Source organism: Dendrobates tinctorius, unplaced genomic scaffold (genome assembly GCF_039654945.1).
Source record: "Dendrobates tinctorius isolate UK_male_01 unplaced genomic scaffold, ASM3965494v1 ptg000249l, whole genome shotgun sequence".
NCBI lineage: Eukaryota > Metazoa > Chordata > Amphibia > Anura > Dendrobatidae > Dendrobates > Dendrobates tinctorius.
The window spans coordinates 11,967-30,090 of NW_027361916.1; the positions used below are offsets into that span (position 1 = coordinate 11,967).

Below are 18,124 nucleotides of genomic sequence, written 5' to 3' on the forward strand. Positions count from 1 at the left end.
AGATTTCTAGAATGGAGCAGGTGGAAAACTGCAGAAAACCCGCACAAAAGAAGTGACATGCTGCATTTTTCATTCCACACCAAATCTGCACGGAAAAAAACGCAGCATGTGCACTGCGGATTTTGTTTTACATAGCCTTTAATGCTACTGTACATCACATGCAGTTCTGCTGCGATTCCGCAGGGCCAAATGCGCTGCGGATCTGCAGCAGAATTCGCACCATGTGCACATAGCCTCAGTCACCTACTGACTAACCTTCAGGGGGTGAATTATTTGTATAATTTTACATTTGAAATTAATAAAGTTTAGTTTTATCCTTTTGTCAGCAAACATGAGGAATGACAAGAGACAACCCATTTAAGAAGATTCAATTTTGGTTAAAACTATTCCAACATTATGAATATAAAAAAAGGCTTCTCCCCTATGTGACATCTCTGATGTTTATTAACAGTTGATTTCCAAGTAAAATATTTCCCACATTAAGAAAATGAAAAAGGCTTCTCCCCTATGTGACGTCTCTGATGTTTATTAACAGTTGATTTCCAAGTAAAATATTTCCCACATTAAGAAAATGAAAAAGGCTTCTCCTCTGTGTGACTGCTCTGATGCTTAACAAAATATGATTTGTGCGCAAAACATTTCCCACATTCTGAACAGAAAAAAGGCTTCTCCCCTGTGTGAGTTCTCTGGTGCTTAACTAAATCTGATTTCTTGTTAAAACATTTCCCACATTCTGTACAAGAAAAAGGCTTCTCCCCTGTGTGGATTCTCTGGTGCATAACTAAATCTGATTTCTTGTTAAAACATTTCCCACATTCTGTACAAGAAAAAGGCTTCTCCCCTGTGTGGGTTCTATAGTGAATAACAAAATTTGATTTCTCGTTAAAGCATTTCCCACATTCTGAACAGGAAAAAAGCTTCTCCCCTGTGTGGTTTCTTTGATGGCGATCAAGATGTGTTTTCCGTTTAAAACATTTCTCACATTCTGAACATGAAAAAGGCTTCTCCCCTGTGTGAGTTCTCTGGTGAGAAACAAGCAGTGATTTAACTGCAAAACATTCCCCACATTCTGAACATGAATATTGCTTCTCTCCTGTGTGAGTTCTTTGGTGCTTAACAAGATTCCCTTTCAGGTTAAAACATTTCCCACATTCTGAACATGAAAAAGGCTTCTCCCCTGTGTGAGTTTTTTGGTGTTGAACAAGATTCACTTTCTGGTTAAAACATTTCCCACATTCTGAACATGAAAAAGGCTTCTCCCCCGTGTGAGTTCTCTGGTGAGTAACCAATTTTGATTTCTTGTTAAAACATTTCCCACATTCTGAACATGAAAAAGGCTTCTCCCCTGTGTGAGTTCTATGGTGATTAACCAATTTTGATTTCTTGTTAAAATATTTCCCACATTCTGAACATGAAAATGACTTCTTTGCTGTAGGAGCAGTTTGTTTTTTAATGCCTCTTTTTTGACTTTGATTTTCCTTAGTAGTCAGTAATGAATCAGAAGATGGGACCTGCTTCATGGGATCAGATGACAGATCTTTGCTGTGAATGGATGATGGTATATCTGGAATAATGGCAATCACTTCAGTTGTATCTTGTAGGATCTCAAGATCATCAGATTTAAAAATTGTAGATGTCATCTGTCCCTCTGATCTCCTGGTACAGTCATCTGCTAAGAAAAAAACAATTAGTTTTTAATAAAATATCCCTGAGTTTTATATTTTTGAACATTTCTACTTAAACTGTCCATAAAAATGGCAAGCTATGTAAAAGCTTTAATTATTTACCAAGACAATGACAGTGCAGAGTCTAATAGAAAACCTTGTTGGATGAGCCAGTAGTGTGTGGTGTTCAACTGTTTGTTCATTCTGCCTCCCAAATATCAAATAAAAAGAAACCAGTCAATGTTATGTAGGTGAAAATAATACCAATTCTCATCTCACAAAAACAAGTCCCCACTCGGGGGCGTGGCCTGGATCTCACACAGGGAGGACGTGTTTTATGGCAGCTCCCGCTCCTAGCCACAAAATTGCCTTATTTGGCCCAGATAAAAGCGGCATAAAAGCGACAAAAAAGATTTTTAGAGTGCCCCGGGCTTGGGGAAGAAGATGAGGGGTGGTGTGTAGACGCGGCACCGGAGCGCTGAGCGGCCTCGTGGAGAGTGCTGCGGCGCTGGAGGAAGACGGGCGCCATCTTTATATATCCCCCTGAGTACAAGACCCGGAGATCCGGACCGCAGGAGGCCCTTGGTGGAGGTGTGAGACCGCAGAGCAGGGAGCGGTCTCGCCTGTTGGAGCACAAGGCGGTGAGAGGAAACCCCCGGTGTGCTGTCTGTGTGGCCTGCGGGGATTGCTGTCGCTGCATGAGCTGCATGAGGGGGAGGAGGGTGCTGGCTCTGGGCCAGACAGGTTGTTGACGGCCCCCGGCGTTGCTGAGACTTTCTGCAAGGCCTGAGCGGGGGATATCGCTCCCCCCACATAGAAGTGCTGCTGTCTGCTGATATAAACGCAGCAGTGGAGAGTTGGAGCTACCCTGTCTCTGCCGGCTCCAGCGGATCCCCGCGGATGTTTCCAATTTTTAACCCCTCACCCTCCAAGTTACATGGGGTTATTTTTATATAGCAAAATGCTGTACTAGACTTTTCTTGACGCACGGGTGGTAAATTTTAGGCACGCTTCAATTGAGCAAAATGGTCAAAACTAATAAAGAGCGTGCAAAACCGCTGACTGCGGAGGCGCATCGAATCAAACAAGGTGAAATGGATAAATTTTTGAAAAACAAATCTGCTACGTCTAAGCCTAATGCAAAAAGGCTCCCTGTAGAAGTTGTGGAGGAGGAGCATGCCGAGGACTCAGACTCCAGTGATGATGCTTCTGGCAGCGATGTCACTCAATCAGACTCTGGGAAACTTTCTAGATCGTTTTTAAAAAAATTATTAGCACAGGCTATGAAACCATTGGTTAATGAAATATCTGGTATGAGAGCGGACTTGTTACACATTGGTAATAGAGTGGAGTCTTTGGAGTCCTCTCAGTCCTCTATCATTAGCCACTCCAATGCTATGAGAGAACATCTAGATTATCACAGAATACAGCTTAACAACTCTTTTCTGGCCCTTGAGGATCAGGAAAATCGGAGTCGCAGAAAGAACATACGGATAAAAGGCTTGCCTGAAAGTGTTTCCACAGAGATATTGGAAAAAGCTACTAAGGAGATCTTTGCCCTCTTAATTCCACAAGAAACATGTGACCGAATTGTAATAGAAAGGGTGCATAGATCTCTTAGACCAAAGCCGAAACCAACGGAACCTCCGAGGGATGTGATTTGCGGCCTACTGAGCTATTTGGATACCAATGCTATTTTGTCCGCTTCAAGAGACATTAAAAATCTTTCTTATGAGGGATCTGCTATTCATCTTTATCAGGATGTTGCGCCGTCGACCCTTGCAAAAAGAAGAGTCCTAAGGCCCCTCCTGGAGGTGTTACGCTCGCGTAAAATCTTATATAAATGGCTGTTTCCGTTTGGTATATCTATACAAGGAGATGGTAGCCAAATAATGGTTCGGACCCCTGAAGATTTACCCAAAATATGGGACGCTTTTGGCATTGCCCCTATGGACATTCCTTCCTGGCTTCCTCTAGACATGGATCATCGTACGCCTCCCCCTGTTCATGCTTTTACTGGAGGACAGGGGGACTGGGTCTTGGGAAAGAGACGCTCGACTCCCAAAAGAGGGAAATCTGGAACGGAAAAGGAGATACCCCCCTGAGCTTTCTTGTGCTTCTCCCGGTTGTATTTGTTTTTTCCACACTGGAGCCGGACCCCTCGGCCCGTTCGGACATGCTTTATCCTATTTTAGCTTGCTAAGTTTGACATTTATTCAGGTGTTGATATCATTCAATTGCCGTATAAGTTAACATATGCCACTCGTGTGTCAGAAATGTTTTTTCCTGTTCTGTTATGGGAGGTATTTTTGACCCCCTGCCTCTGCCACAGACAGGTAGTTGGTTCTTGTTGTATTTCTCATGTTTTATCTTAATAATTTTTAGGTTTTTTGTTATTTTTCTTATCTCTTTGTTTTTTTCTTTTAATTTCTGTGGTTTGATGACGGAGGAATCCTTTTTATTACCTTCTTTAACAAATTATGGGTGATAAGGTGAACTTAGCCACTATAACTGTGGCCTCGTATAATGTAAAGGGCTTACGCTCTCCGAATAAGAGAAGCCAAGTGATGAATCTTTTGCACTCAAAGAAATCTAGTATAGTTTTCCTGCAGGAGACACATTTTAAAAAAGGGAGAGTCCCAGATATGTCTAGATCTCGCTACCCGACCTGGTATCACAGTACGGGCGGTTCAGCGTCGGGTGGAGTGAGTATTGCTATAAAGAAAAATGTTCCTTTTATTTTGAGCGATTGTTTATCTGATTCAGAAGGCAGGTACATTATAATTAAGGGCTTTTTGGCTAACACTAAGATTACCTTGTGTAACTTATATGCCCCAAATAGGAACCAGATAGGTTGGCTGTGTAAAACATTGAATGTTCTGGAACTTTTTACTGAGGGTCTGTTGTTGAACCCAGCCTTAGATACTTCAACGGGCAGATCGGCTCTTTCTCAGAGGGCGCTGAGACGATTACACCTTTCATTACAAAAATTGCATCTGATAGACCCTTGGAGAACGCTTTTTCCTTCGGGCAGAGATTACACTTTTTATTCCCATCCGAATAATAGCTATCACAGAATTGATTACCTACTGGTACAAACAGCTAATCTCCAATTAGTTAGAAAAGCTAATATAGATATAATTTCTCTCTCAGATCACGCTCCCATTTTTCTTGACATAGAGATAAAAACTCTACCACGGCCGGCTGGGTCGTGGTCACTGAATGAAACTCTTTTGGACTCGGATTCTCACATTGAAAAACTGACAAGTACTCTTGACTTCTTTTTTCAGAATAATTTGCACTCAGGCCCGCCCTTGCCTATGGTGTGGGAATCTCATAAAGCAGTAATGAGAGGGGAATTTATAGCCCTAGGCTCATATTTGAAAAAGGAGCGATCAAAAAAGGTTGTGTCTATTCTACATCAAATCAGTTCCTTCGAGAGATTACATAAGAGATCTCAGGTAAATAAAATATTGTCAGAACTGACAGATCTGAGAACCTCATTAAAAAACCTTTTAAACATTAAATCAGCAAAAATTTATATGAGAAGTAGACAGAAGTTTTATCTCCATGGCAATAAGAGTAGTAAGCTTATGACATCCCTACTTAAGAAACAAAAGGAAAAGACGTTTATTAGACAACTTAGAGCTTTAGATGGCTCTTCAATTCTCGGGACTGCAGATATTGCCAGGGAGTTTAAAGACTTTTATGAAAATTTATACAATTTAAATACACCTGATAGCATGCAGGAGCCAGTCACAGCCTTAGCAAAAATGAAAGAATTTTTGACCTCGTTACATCTCCCTAAAATAACTCTTGAAGGTCAGTCCTTATTGACTGCCCCAGTTACCCCTACAGAGATTTTAGACATTCTTTCTACTATTCCGAACGGAAAGGCACCGGGCCCAGATGGTCTTCCCATTATCTATTATAAAAAGTTTATAAAACCACTGTTACCTCACCTAGTGTCTTTGTTTAATTCCTATTTAGCAGGCCAGCTCCCCCCTAGACAATCCTTGGAGGCATACATCACAGTCCTCCCTAAGGAGGGTAAAGATCCCAATCTGTGCACTAGCTACAGACCAATATCACTGCTTAATGCAGATATCAAGATGTGGGCTAAAATATTAGCGGGCAGATTAAGCAATTTCTTACCTAAGCTAATTTATGCAGACCAAGTAGGCTTTGTAAGAGGCAGGGAGGGGAAGGATAATTCTACTAAAGTCATTCAGTCTATAAGGTTTGCTAAGACTCGGGGTATGCCCTTGATGCTCTTGTCGACGGATGCTGAGAAGGCTTTCGATAGAGTGAGCTGGAGGTTTATGGAACAAGTAATGATTAAGTTTGGCTTCCCTCCTCAATATATAACAGCAGTCCTCTCGCTTTATTCACAACCGACGGCCAAGGTCAGAGTCAACGGCACCCTGTCAGATAGTTTTGGGATTAGCAACGGGACTAGACAGGGTTGCCCCTTGTCGCCTTCTTTGTTCATTTTAGTTATAGAAACTTTGATACAAAGCATCAGACAAGATCAACGTATAGAGGGGTTGACGGTGGGTCAGAGGTCACTTAAGACTCTAGCTTTCGCAGACGATTTGCTTTTCCTTATCTCCAATCCATCCCAGGCCTTTCCAATTATTCTTCAAGCCTTTCATCATTTTGGTCTCCTTTCTAATTTCAAAATCAATTTGTCAAAATCTGAAGTGTTAAACATTGGTCTCCCTCACTCTCAGACCTCCACCATTCGTACGCAGATTCCATTCTCTTGGGCCACTAATTCTATTAGATATTTGGGAATAATGATAACTAGAGACACCACTAACCTATTCCATGACAATTACACTCCTTTAATTCAAAAGGTCAAAAACCTGATGCAGAAGTATAGCTTACCCACTTTATCCTGGATGGGTCGTATTAATGTGTTTAAGGCATATATAATGCCCATTATACTATATACCATGAACATGGTTCCGATTCGGATTCCCCTGACATTTTTTGGAACATTAAAATCCCTTATTGGAAAATTTATATGGAAAAATAAAAGGGCTAGGTTACCTTATAAGTTTCTTTCTCGTCCTCTCTCTTTTGGAGGGTTAGGGGTTCCAGACCTTCTTTTATATTATAAGGCTATCCATCTCAGTAGATGGTTAAAGGTGGTGTCCTGTGCTGAAAGGGAGGAGGCGGATAGTGTTGACTGGGCTTTACTGGGCCCGAGAGGTTTGCCGTATCTCTGGACTAGGGCTAAGCCGCCGGCCTCTCTTAGGTTGGATGATGTAACTACAACTACGTTGCGTATTAAAAGATTGGTAATGGGAGAGTTCCCGGAAGATACTTTCCCCTCCACATTGACACCGATTGGCTCAATTCCCTATTTGTTAGAGCAAGACTTTCAGGATCCATACAATTTATGGTCCAACCTCCCTAGAGAAACGTTAAATAGTTTTTATAGTAATAACACTTTGCGGGAGGGATCTTGGCCACAGGGGGCATCGGTCCAACCAACAAATTTTCTCCAGAAACAACACATCAAACGCATACTTTTACAGTTTGGAAGGAGATTCCCGTCTAAATCTAATTGGTCCTGGCTAGATATTATGATTAAACTTCCATCCCCACGGCAGAAAATGATATCCCGCATTTACTCACATCTCATCTCTCCGAATGTACATTCTAAACCCTCATTTATACACTCGTGGGAAATTGAACTTAATATCACGTTTACAGAAGATCAAATATCTAAAATGCTGTCAAATGCTAGGGGTTTTTCTAGATGTGTACTTTTGCAGGAGAATTCTTATAAAATATTAACTAGGTGGCATTTAACTCCAGCTAAGTTGTTCCAGTTAGGCCTCGTGGATAATGATGATTGCTGGCGATGCCTCAATCCTAGAGGACATCATACGCATATATTCTGGGAATGTCCTAGATTGCGAATTTTTTGGGAGGGAGTTGAGTTAGTTCTCAAAAAATTAGGATTAATAAAGGTGGATCTTGGAGCCACGGAAGCTCTCCTTTCATGCCCGTCAAAAGATTTTTTACCAAAAAAACATGGGCTTCTTCCACTGATGTTGAGTGCGGCGAGACAGTTGATAGCTACCCATTGGAAGGATGTAGCTCCTCCCACGTTGGGAGAATGGTATACGAAAATAAATCAGATTTATCGTTTAGAGGAGCTGTCTAGCTGGGAAATTTATAATCATAAAGCTTTCGTGTCGACTTGGGCCCCTTGGAATAGGTACTTAGAAGACAATCCTCTTTAGGAACATTCTGGAGTTTTTTGTTTTGTTAGGCTCTACTGAATTGGGTGGCTTCTGCTTTGGGGCTCCTGGCCTTACTACCCCATATTAGATAGCTCAATTGTAATACATGGAGAAGCGTTATTTTTTGAAGTGCACCCATGCAATGATTGTGCTCATGTTGTCAACCACATGTTGTTATTGTTAATGTTGTTGATATTGTATATGAATATGTTCCCTTTTCCCCTTCCCTTTCTTTTTTCCTTTCCTCCCCTACCTATTTTTTCCTTATTTTCTCCTCCCTTCCCGCCCTAAACCAGACACTATTTAATATGTCGCCAACTGTACCTGAGAATTGGTGTTGTGTTTAATGGTGATGTTCAAAAACTTAAAAAATTCTAAAATAAAGAATTTACAAAAAAAACAAGTCCCCACTCAGGTCCATCATCTGTCAATGGAAAAACAGATAAGGCAGATTACAGTTAATGCTATAGTTAGGGTTCGTGTTGGGGCTAAAGTTAGGGTTAGGGTTTATTCTAAAGTTAGGGTTAGGCTAAAGAATTTCACTTTGGTGGTGGGTATTTTCTGTCATATTTACCCCCCAAACTCACTTCAAATGTGAAGTGGTCCCTAAAAAAATGGTTTTGTAAATTTTGTTGCAAAAATGAGAAATCGCTGGTCAACTTTTAACTCTTATAATTTCCTAATGAAAAAATATTTCCAAAATTGTGCTCATGTGAAGTAGACATGTGGGAAATGTTACTTATTAACTATTTTGTGCGATATGACTCTTTGATAAGGGCATAAAAATTAAAATTTTAAAAATTTTTGCCAAATTTCCATTTTTTAACAAATAAATGAAAGTCATAAAATAAATGTTACCACTATCATAAAGTACAATATGTCACAAGAAAACAGAGTCACCAGGATTCCTTGAAGCGTTTTAGAGTTATGACCTCATAAAGTGACACTGGTCAGCGTTGAAAAAATTGGCCCGATCACGAAGGCAAAAACTGACTTCTGGCGCTAAAGTGTTAATATTTTGTTGCACAACCTTTTGAGGCAATCACTGCAATCAAACGATTCCTGCAACTGTCACTGAGACTTCTGCACCTCTCGACAGGTATTTTGGCCACTCAAGAGCAAACTGCTCCAGTTGTCTCGTGTTTGAAGGTTGCCTTTTCCAGACGGCATGTTTCAGCTCTTTCCAAAGTTGCTCAATAGGATTTAGGTCAGGGCTCATAGAAGACCACTTCAGCATAGTCCAATGTCTTACTCTTAGCCATTCTTGGGTGTTTTTAGCTGTGTATTTGGGTCATTATCCTGTTGCAAGACCCACGACCTGCGACTGAGACCAAGCTTTCTGACATTGGGCAGCACATTTCTCTCTAGAATCCCTTGAGAGTCTTGAGATTTCATTGTACCGTGCACAGATTCTAGACACCCTGTGCCAGATGCATCAAAGCAGCCCCAGAACATAACAGAGCCTCCTCCATGTTTCACATGAGCAAGGCAATCCTTGGGATATGGAAAGCAGAGAAGATAGTGCCAAGCATGCTCATGGTGGACATCTTTTGAGCTGCCAGGTGACCATGAACAGTGCTCCCAATACATTGTGTCTGCAAACTATTCCAGCAAGATCTGCATTCAAATAGCTAAATGGCGCTCCTTCCCTTCTGAACACTGCCATGTGCCCAGACAGTAGTGTACAATCGTATATAGGGTATAGTGCGAAGCTGGAAAATAATCTGTAAGATCCATTTGTTTTCTATTATCCTTTGTGAAGAATTCCAAACTTACCACCACATAAAGTGACACACGTCAGATACTAATAATGGGGCCTGATTAGGAACTACTGAAATGATCAAACTCCACAGTCTCCATCAGTAATAAATGAGCAGCTAGTGGTGAAACCTCTCTGGGGTAATTAGAGTATGGGGCTCGGTGACGTCACAATCTAAACTATTGTAAGGTCCAATATTTTCTGTCAGATGAGTTTCAAGAAGAAATATTACACATTTATAGAGACCTGTGTATAATAGTGCAGAGCTGAGATGTCTTAAAGTGCCCCTGTCAGCAGGATTGTGCTTAGTAACCTACAGACACTGTCAGGTCAGCGCCATTATACTGATTACAGTGATACCTGGTGATGAAATCCGTCTTGTGGTTGTTTAATCTGTATTAGTAGTTTTCAGTTAATGAGATTCTCGTGCTCTGGGGCGGGGCTGTGGGTGGGGCTGTGGGCGGGGCTTTATGTGGTGCTCTGATTACATATTCATCTGTATTGGCTTATGACAGGTCGCTGATCCCTCACTGACCTGCCCCCCATTATTACATAATGCATATAATAGCATTGATATTATTGGTGATAATGCCTATAATATTGTGACTATTGTGAGGCTTAGAAAAAAAATTACATCCAGCAAAATGTCACCGGCGATGGCGGCGCCTGTGTGGCGCCCCTGAGGGTTCAGTCGCCACCGAGGTACTGCAGCTCCTCCTGAGGTGTGGTACCCCACCATCCAGGTAAGGTGGAAGCTCCTGACCACACTCCAACACTTGCACCCCTCACCACACAGTAGTGTAGCAAAGCCACATTGCGGCTCCCTGCTTGGAACAAGAAACGTGCTAGGAGGCGGGTGGAGTTAGAATACATAAAAGAGCAGGAAGGTTAAGAATTTCAGTTCAGTGAGTTCAGTGAGCTGAGTGAGTGCAGTGAGGCATTCAGTCGGAGAGTGTGAGAGAGAGAAGATCCCTGAGAGGGATGGAGGAAGGAGGTGCTGCAGCAGACCTCAGTGATCTGAGCCTGCTGGCACGGGAAAGGAAAGAAAGAGAAAGACATTGAACGGAAACCTGACTTTTCATAAGAAGGAAAGACTAGCACGGAACGTGAGGAGTAAAAGAGAACAGAGGACGTGGGTCAGAGGAGAACCCTTCCTAGAAGTTCTAAGCGCAAGGCCGGGGCCCGGTCTCCGAGGTTGTTCGGATACTAATGGTCCTGCAACAGACACCGGAGGAGTAGTGGGCTGTAAATGCGCTACTCCCATCTCAGACTTGGGGGCACAACAACAACATTGATAGTGAGCCGGGACTAGGAAGCAAGGAGTCCCCGAAGCAGGCTACAGCTGTCTGCCGTACGAGGAAAGTTCATAAGAACATCGGACAGGAGGAACTCCAGTGTAACTCAGTACTGGGAGTACTTCACTTACAGGCGCTATAAGAGGAGACGTTCAGAAAGGCACATGATGGCGGAGTGTTGGAAGGGAGCATCCTATATTGCCTGGAGGTTGACTGAGTCCCTGACCCGGAGGACACAGCACGGAGGCAGGCACCTGTTTGCACAACAGACTGTGAGTAAAGCTTTGGAACTACATACCCCAGTGTCCTACATTTATTCCTGCGCCAACACACCCCACACCGCTACATCTGGGTACCAGCTTCTACACTGCCTGCGCCTCTCCTCTACCCCTACATCTACACTGCCCTGGGACTACAGCTCCACCTGTGGGGAGCTTCACCATCTTGGCTGCAACACATCACCAGTCCCAGAGGATCTGCATGCAGCGTCGGCTTAACATCACACTTGCCGAACACCACAGGTGGCGTCACGAACTATTCATCTACTCAACTACATTTCACCATTCAGCCCCCCTTCTACTTGGGTGCCCAGGGCCACGGACCTGATCACCGCTGCTGTGACACATCCTGCTGATACCAGCCCTGTACCGAGTACCCCACAGCCCTGGGAGGGCGACCCACCGGCGCAGTAGCATCTATAAGTAAGAGATAGAGGCTACTGGGCAGGGGCCGCCGGTGACATTTTGCTGGATGCAATTTTCTTTCTAAGCCTCACAATAGCCACAATATTATAGGCATTATCTATATATATATATATATATATATTTACCTTAAATTGTCTGTCATCCACTTCCGTCTGGATGTCCTCGAATCCCACAATCCACCGCGCCGCACCGCAAAGTACGCCAACTGCCATATTGGAATACCAAAGTGATGGGTATTCCAATATGGCACCCGCTGGTGATACCAGGCCCTTCCACAGTACCACCAGCAGGATACTGCCGGGACCCTCCCGCCACCACCGGACCCGCCGCTGCCTGTCCACTCACCTCTGTCCCAGCCGGCAGGAAAGACTGCGGCTTGCGGCCTGTGCTGGAGATGGGGTGCGGGCGCCCTCTGGTGACACCGCACCCCATCTCCAGCACAGGCCGCAAACCGCGGTCTTTCCTGCCAGCTGGCCGCTGCTAGAATCCCCCCCGCCGCTGCCTGCCCACCATGTACATACACAAACACGTACTCACACACATCTCCAGCACAGGCCGCAAACCACCCGCTTTCCTGCCGGCTGTGACTGCACGGAGGTGGGTGCGCAGGCAGCTGCGGGACACACACCCACATGTACACACACACACACACACTTCCCTCTCGATGCGATAACATCGGGCACACCTCTAGTCAACAATAATATCAATGCTATTATATGCATTATGTAATAATGGGGGGAAGGTCAGTGAGGGGTCAGCGACCTGTCATAAGCCAATACAGAGGAATATGGAATCAGAGCACCACATAAAGCCCCGCCCACAGCCCTGCCCCAGAGCACGAGAATCTCATTAACTGAAAACTACAAATACAGATTACACAACAGTAAACCAGAGTTGCCCTCATTTATGGTGGACCATTGGAGCTACTATGAATCCTGAGCAGAAGATTAGAGAAAATAATATTGCTCCCCATTTCAGGAGAGATTGTGCAGTAATCTGAATTCCTGAGGATCAAAAACAATGTAATGTATGACGTGGAGTGAATCCATGACACCAGGGCTGGAGCCAACACATCTCCTGCAGGCGGGAATAAATGTATATTACAGCCCTCAGCCAAGCACAGCTTAGAGATCTATCATGGCACAGGTGGAATGTTTGTCCTGGAGATTATCACAATCCTCCTTGAAGTTAGTTGGTTTTAATACAAATTGAAAAGTCAGGATAAAGGGAAACTCTGCTGTTATTGTAGAGAAATTCACACTTGGCCTCACTGCACATTTACTGTTGTCGCTCATAAAAGGGAAGTTTGGCCAGAAAGACTGGACCTGGTCTTGTAGGGACCAAGAGACATTCAGCAGCACAGAAGGGAGAGAAGATTCATCCGATAAGATCTCAGGGATCTAGGAAGCCAACAGCATCATCACCCTCCGCTTTCTCTTACAGGCCCAGCATAAGATTTTTCTTCAAGTGATTTTCTATCTTGTCAGCACATTCTACGTACGCTGTCATTTGGCTTTATAGTTACAGATCTGGGCAGGTAACGGTCAGCGTCTCCTAATGTGAAGGAGAGAATGGCTAGTTACTATCTCTTTGTCTTGAGAATAAACTTCAGTTGTGTGCAAACCTTTACTGAGAAAAGATTAGACATCTAAGGTCGGGATCACACTACTGTGTGTGATGGGAGAAACTCGCACGAGTCTGTCGCATCAACAACCATGTATTTCTATGCAGCCGCAGCTCCGGTCCTGAGTACCAGCGGCAGCGCCGGATATTGATGCGAGAGACTCATGCGTTTCTTGCATCACACACGGTAGTTTGATTCCGGCCTAACTCTGTGTTCGGTGTGACTCTTTAAGAGCAAACTCGGCCTATATTGGGTCAGGTACAAGTAATCATATAGATCTCTCTTTAAGGGATCACCCTCACACTAATACCAGGGGGTAGGTGGATCCTCCAGGTTGTAAGTTCTATAGAAAAGGGCTTTCAATGCCCAAAGTCATTTGAACAGTTTTGGGTGGAGGAGAATGTTGTGGTCTAGAGGCAAAATGGTGATCATGGTAATACGGCCGGACTACACCACCGATAAAGCAGCCACAGCCGGTGACTGAGAGGAATCTGTGACTTCTCTGCATTCAGTGGTTACTACTCACCTGGGTAGTCATATGTGGGAATCTCCTCTTTACACCACTCATCACCCCTCACATATGTCTCTGTAGTATTAATATGGGTCAGATCTTCACCCTGAAACAAATACTGTAAAAGTCACCGACAGATGGAGAAGTCCCATCTATGATCAGCTCTAATCCTGCCATCTCCACCGTTCTCATTACACAAGTATAAAACATATAATACTGGTGGATAAAACAAGACTGAGCACAAGACCTTCACAGCCGTCTACACATCATAGGGGAGATCTCCTGACACCTTCTCTCCATCTACCTGATGATCCTGAGGAGCACTGGGATCGTCTTGGTTACAGTCCTGTGGAAGAAGAGGATGGGGACATCTCTCTGGTGTTGTCCTCTTACTGGATAGATCTGGAGGAAACACATACAGGGACTGAATTCATTCTCTACATACAGATAACTATAGGCCGTGTGTATTTAGTCCTGTCTATTACCTGGAGATGTGAGGGGCTGGGGAACCTCCATTATGACGTTCTTGTACAGATCTCTGTGTCCTTCTAAATACTCCCACTCCTCCATGGAGAAATAGACAGCGACATCCTGACACCTTATAGAAACCTAACACATACAATGATACCGTCATCCCCCGATCCCTTCATAGTGTTACTGTATAATGTCCCAGCATTCCCAGCAGTGTCACCTCTCCAGTCAGCAGATCAATCATCTTGTAGATGAGTTCTAGGATCTTCTGGTCATTGATGTCCTCATGGATCAGGGGGTGAGGTGGAGGCCCCGTGATTGGGCTCAGTGGTCTTCCCCATCCCTCAGACACAGGGTCCTGACAGCGATCACTAGAGGTCTTCTTCACCACTGTGTAATCCTGGTTATGGAGAGACACATTAATAACTCTCACTACAGACATTTCCAGAGTCCTCACCTCTCCAGTTCTGTCCATCTGTTATTCCCATAGATAAGAATGATGTAATGTGACGTCATCAGAATCTCTCACCTCTACAGTGAGATGGAAGAGGACCTCTAGGGTGAGGTGTAATATCCTCCATGCCATCTTGTCTCTGTCCATATCCATCCTTGACGAGTAAATCAGGAAAATTCTCTTTTGTAGAAGATCTTCACTGAGAGGATCTGATATTGTAGAGACCTGAATGAGAAGAAGATGATCCGATGTAACATCATAAGAATCCTGTGTAATAATACAATGACAGCAGCAATCTCCAGAGTAGGGAGATATGATTGACAAATATTTATATACATACACATATCTATCTATATATATATATAATTTCACCAAAGAAAGTAAGGACTGCAGCACTCACCGATCCATATTGAAAGTCCGTAGTTTATTTGTAGCAAAAGTGTAAAACTTCATGGCCGGGAGGCTGAAGAGAGGAGTGAGCAAACTCTGACGACGGCCTAACAGCACTTTCATGGGTCAGCTATATATATATATATATATATATATATATATATATATATTCGTCTAATTCTGTCTGTCTGTAACGGAAATCCCGCGTCGCTGACTGGTCGCGCTTGGGGACATCACTGAAGGTGGAGGAAGATGGCGCCCGCAGCAGTCCTCCACAGAAACTTCAACGATGTGCCCTGCCTTAACTTGAGCAGAGGAGGGCAAAACCCCCCGGTCAGCAAGGGGCAAGCCTTAGGCAGGACGCAGATGCTGTTCAGAAGGAAATCTCCACACGGGCCTGTTCCCAGGAGCTACAGTCTGAGGAAAGGGCTAAAAAGCCTTCACTAGACCCCTGTACAGCTGTATAATGAGGCCCAGGCTTTATAGTGAAGGGACAGGAGTGAGGGCCTGTTCCAAGGAGCTACAGTCTGAGGAAAGGGCTAAAAAGCCTTCACTAGACCCCTGTACAGCTGTATAATGAGGCCCAGGCTTTATAGTGGAGGGAAAGGAGTGAGGGCCTGTGCCCAGGAGCTACAGTCTGAGGAAAGGGCTAAAAAGCCTTCACTAGACCCCTGTACAGCTGTATAATGAGGCCCAGGCTTTATAGTGAAGGGACAGGAGTGAGGGCCTGTTCCAAGGAGCTACAGTCTGAGGAAAGGGCTAAAAAGCCTTCACTAGACCCCTGTACAGCTGTATAATGAGGCCCAGGCTTTATAGTGGAGGGAAAGGAGTGAGGGCCTGTTACCAGGAGCTACAGTCTGAGGAAAGGGCTAAAAAGCCTTCACTAGACCCCTGTACAGCTGTATAATGAGGCCCAGGCTTTATAGTGAAGGGACATGAGTGAGGGCCTGTGCCCAGGAGCTACAGTCTGAGGAAAGGGCTAAAAAGCCTTCACAAGACCCCTTTACAGCTGTACAATGAGGCCCAGGCTTTATAATGAAGGGACAGGAGTGAGGGCCTGATCCCAGGAGCTACAGTCTGAGGAAAGGGCTAGAAAGCCTTCACTAGACCCCTGTACAGCTGTATAATGAGGCCCAGGCTTTATAGTGAAGGGACAGGAGTGAGGGCCTGTTCCAAGGAGCTACAGTCTGAGGAAAGGGCTAAAAAGCCTTCACTAGACCCCTGTACAGCTGTATAATGAGGCCCAGGCTTTATAGTGGAGGGAAAGGAGGGCATGTTCCCAGGAGCTACAGTCTGAGGAAAGGGTTAAAAAGAGTTCACTAGACCCCTGTACAGCTGTATAATGAGGCCCAGGCTTTATAGTGAAGGGACAGGAGTGAGGGCCTGTTCCCAGGAGCTACAGTCTGAGGAAAGGGCTAAAAAGCTATCACTAGACCCCTGTACAGCTGTATAATGAGGCCCAGGCTTTATAGTGAAGGGACAGGAGGGAGAAAAGTGGGGGAAGGAGCCAGAAGAGCCGGACTGCCCATCACTAACCTGCAGAGCCGCACTCCACATATATGGCTGCTCTGTGCACACAGGACCTGTGATGAGGTCACAGGAGGGGAGGAGTCAGGGGTCACATGATCAAGGGCCTCAGTGTGGGCAGGACTCTGCTGTGCTGGTTGTCATGGTGCTGGATGAGGGGAAGTTTCTGTGTCAGGAGGGGTTTACAGGGTGGATGTAGCAGAGCCCTGTGTGTATGAGGTGTACGGGGCGCAGCCGTGTGTGTATGAGGTGTACGGGGCGCAGCCGTGTGTGTACGAGGTGTATGGAGCGGAGCCGTGTGTGTTCGAGGTGTACGGAGCGGAGCCGCGTGTGTGCGAGGTGTACGGAGCGGAGCCGCGTGTGTGCGAGGTGTACGGAGCGGAGCCGCGTGTGTGTGAGGTGTACGGAGCGGAGCCGCGTGTGTGCGAGGTGTACAGAGCGGAGCCGTGTGTGTACGAGGTGTACGGAGCGGAGCCGTGTGTGTACGGAGCGGAGCCGTGTGTGTACGAGGTGTACGGAGCGGAGCCGTGTGTGTACGAGGTGTACGGAGCGGAGCCATGTGTGTACGAGGTGTACGGAGCGGAGCCGTGTGTGTACAAGGTGTGCGCTGTGGAGCCCTTTGTGTACGAGGTGTACAGAGCGGAGCCGTGTGTGTACGAGGTGTACGGAGCGGAGACGTGTGTGTACGAGGTGTACGGAGCGGAGCCGTGTGTGTACGAGGTGAACGGAGCGGAGCCGTGTGTGTACGAGGTGTACGGAGCGGAGCCGTGTGTGTACAAGGTGTGCGGTGTGGAGCCCTTTGTGTACGAGGTGTACAGAGCGGAGCCGTGTGTGTACGAGGTGTACGGAGCGGAGCCGTGTGTGTACGAGGTGTACGGAGCGGTGTGTGTACAAGGTGTGCGGTGCGGAGCCCTTTGTGTACGAGGTGTACAGAGCGGAGCCGTGTGTGTACGAGGTGTACGGAGCGGAGCCGTGTGTGTACGAGGTGTACGGAGCGGAGCCGTGTGTGTACGAGGTGTGCGGTGCGGAGCCCTTTGTGTACGAGGTGTACAGAGCGGAGCCGCGTGTGTACGAGGTGTAAGGAGCGCAGCCCTGTGTGTTCTAGGTGTACGGAGCGGAGCCGTGTGTGTACGAGATGTACGGAGCGGAGTCATGTATGAGGTGTACGGTGCGGAGCCCTGTGTGTACGAGGTGTAAGGAGCACAGCTGTGTGTACGAGGTGTACAGAGTGGAGACGTGTTACTACGAGGTGTACGGAGCGGAGCCGTGTTTGTACGTGGTGTACGGAGCAGAGCCATGTGTGTACGAGGTGTACGGAGCGGAGCCGTGTGTGTACGAGGTGCACGGAGCGGAGCCGCTTGTGTACGAGGTGTACAGAGCGGAGCCGCTTGTGTACGAGGTGTACGGAGCGGAGCCGCGTGTGTACGAGGTGTACGGAGCGGAGCCGTGTGTGTACGAGGTGTAC

General features: G+C 45.6%; 1 protein-coding gene across 3 annotated transcripts; it reads right to left on the minus strand.

The window, feature by feature from the left end:
• Positions 1–426: 426 nt before the first annotated feature.
• LOC141063246 (uncharacterized) lies at positions 427–16,704 on the minus strand. 3 transcript variants are annotated; one of them, XM_073557316.1, is made up of 7 exons: positions 16,669–16,704; positions 14,818–14,967; positions 14,509–14,688; positions 14,303–14,426; positions 14,122–14,219; positions 13,833–13,923; positions 427–1,669 (listed from the first exon to the last, which is right to left on the minus strand). In XM_073557316.1, exons 1-7 carry the CDS (start codon positions 16,687–16,689, stop codon positions 564–566), a joined length of 1,770 nt encoding a protein of 589 aa, XP_073413417.1. In that variant the 5' UTR covers positions 16,690–16,704; the 3' UTR covers positions 427–563. The 3 variants fall into 3 exon arrangements, with proteins under 3 accessions (XP_073413417.1, XP_073413416.1, XP_073413418.1); XM_073557315.1 differs by having other exon boundaries at positions 427–1,672; XM_073557317.1 differs by lacking the exon at positions 16,669–16,704 and adding an exon at positions 15,143–15,775 and having other exon boundaries at positions 427–1,672.
• Positions 16,705–18,124: the final 1,420 nt, after the last annotated feature.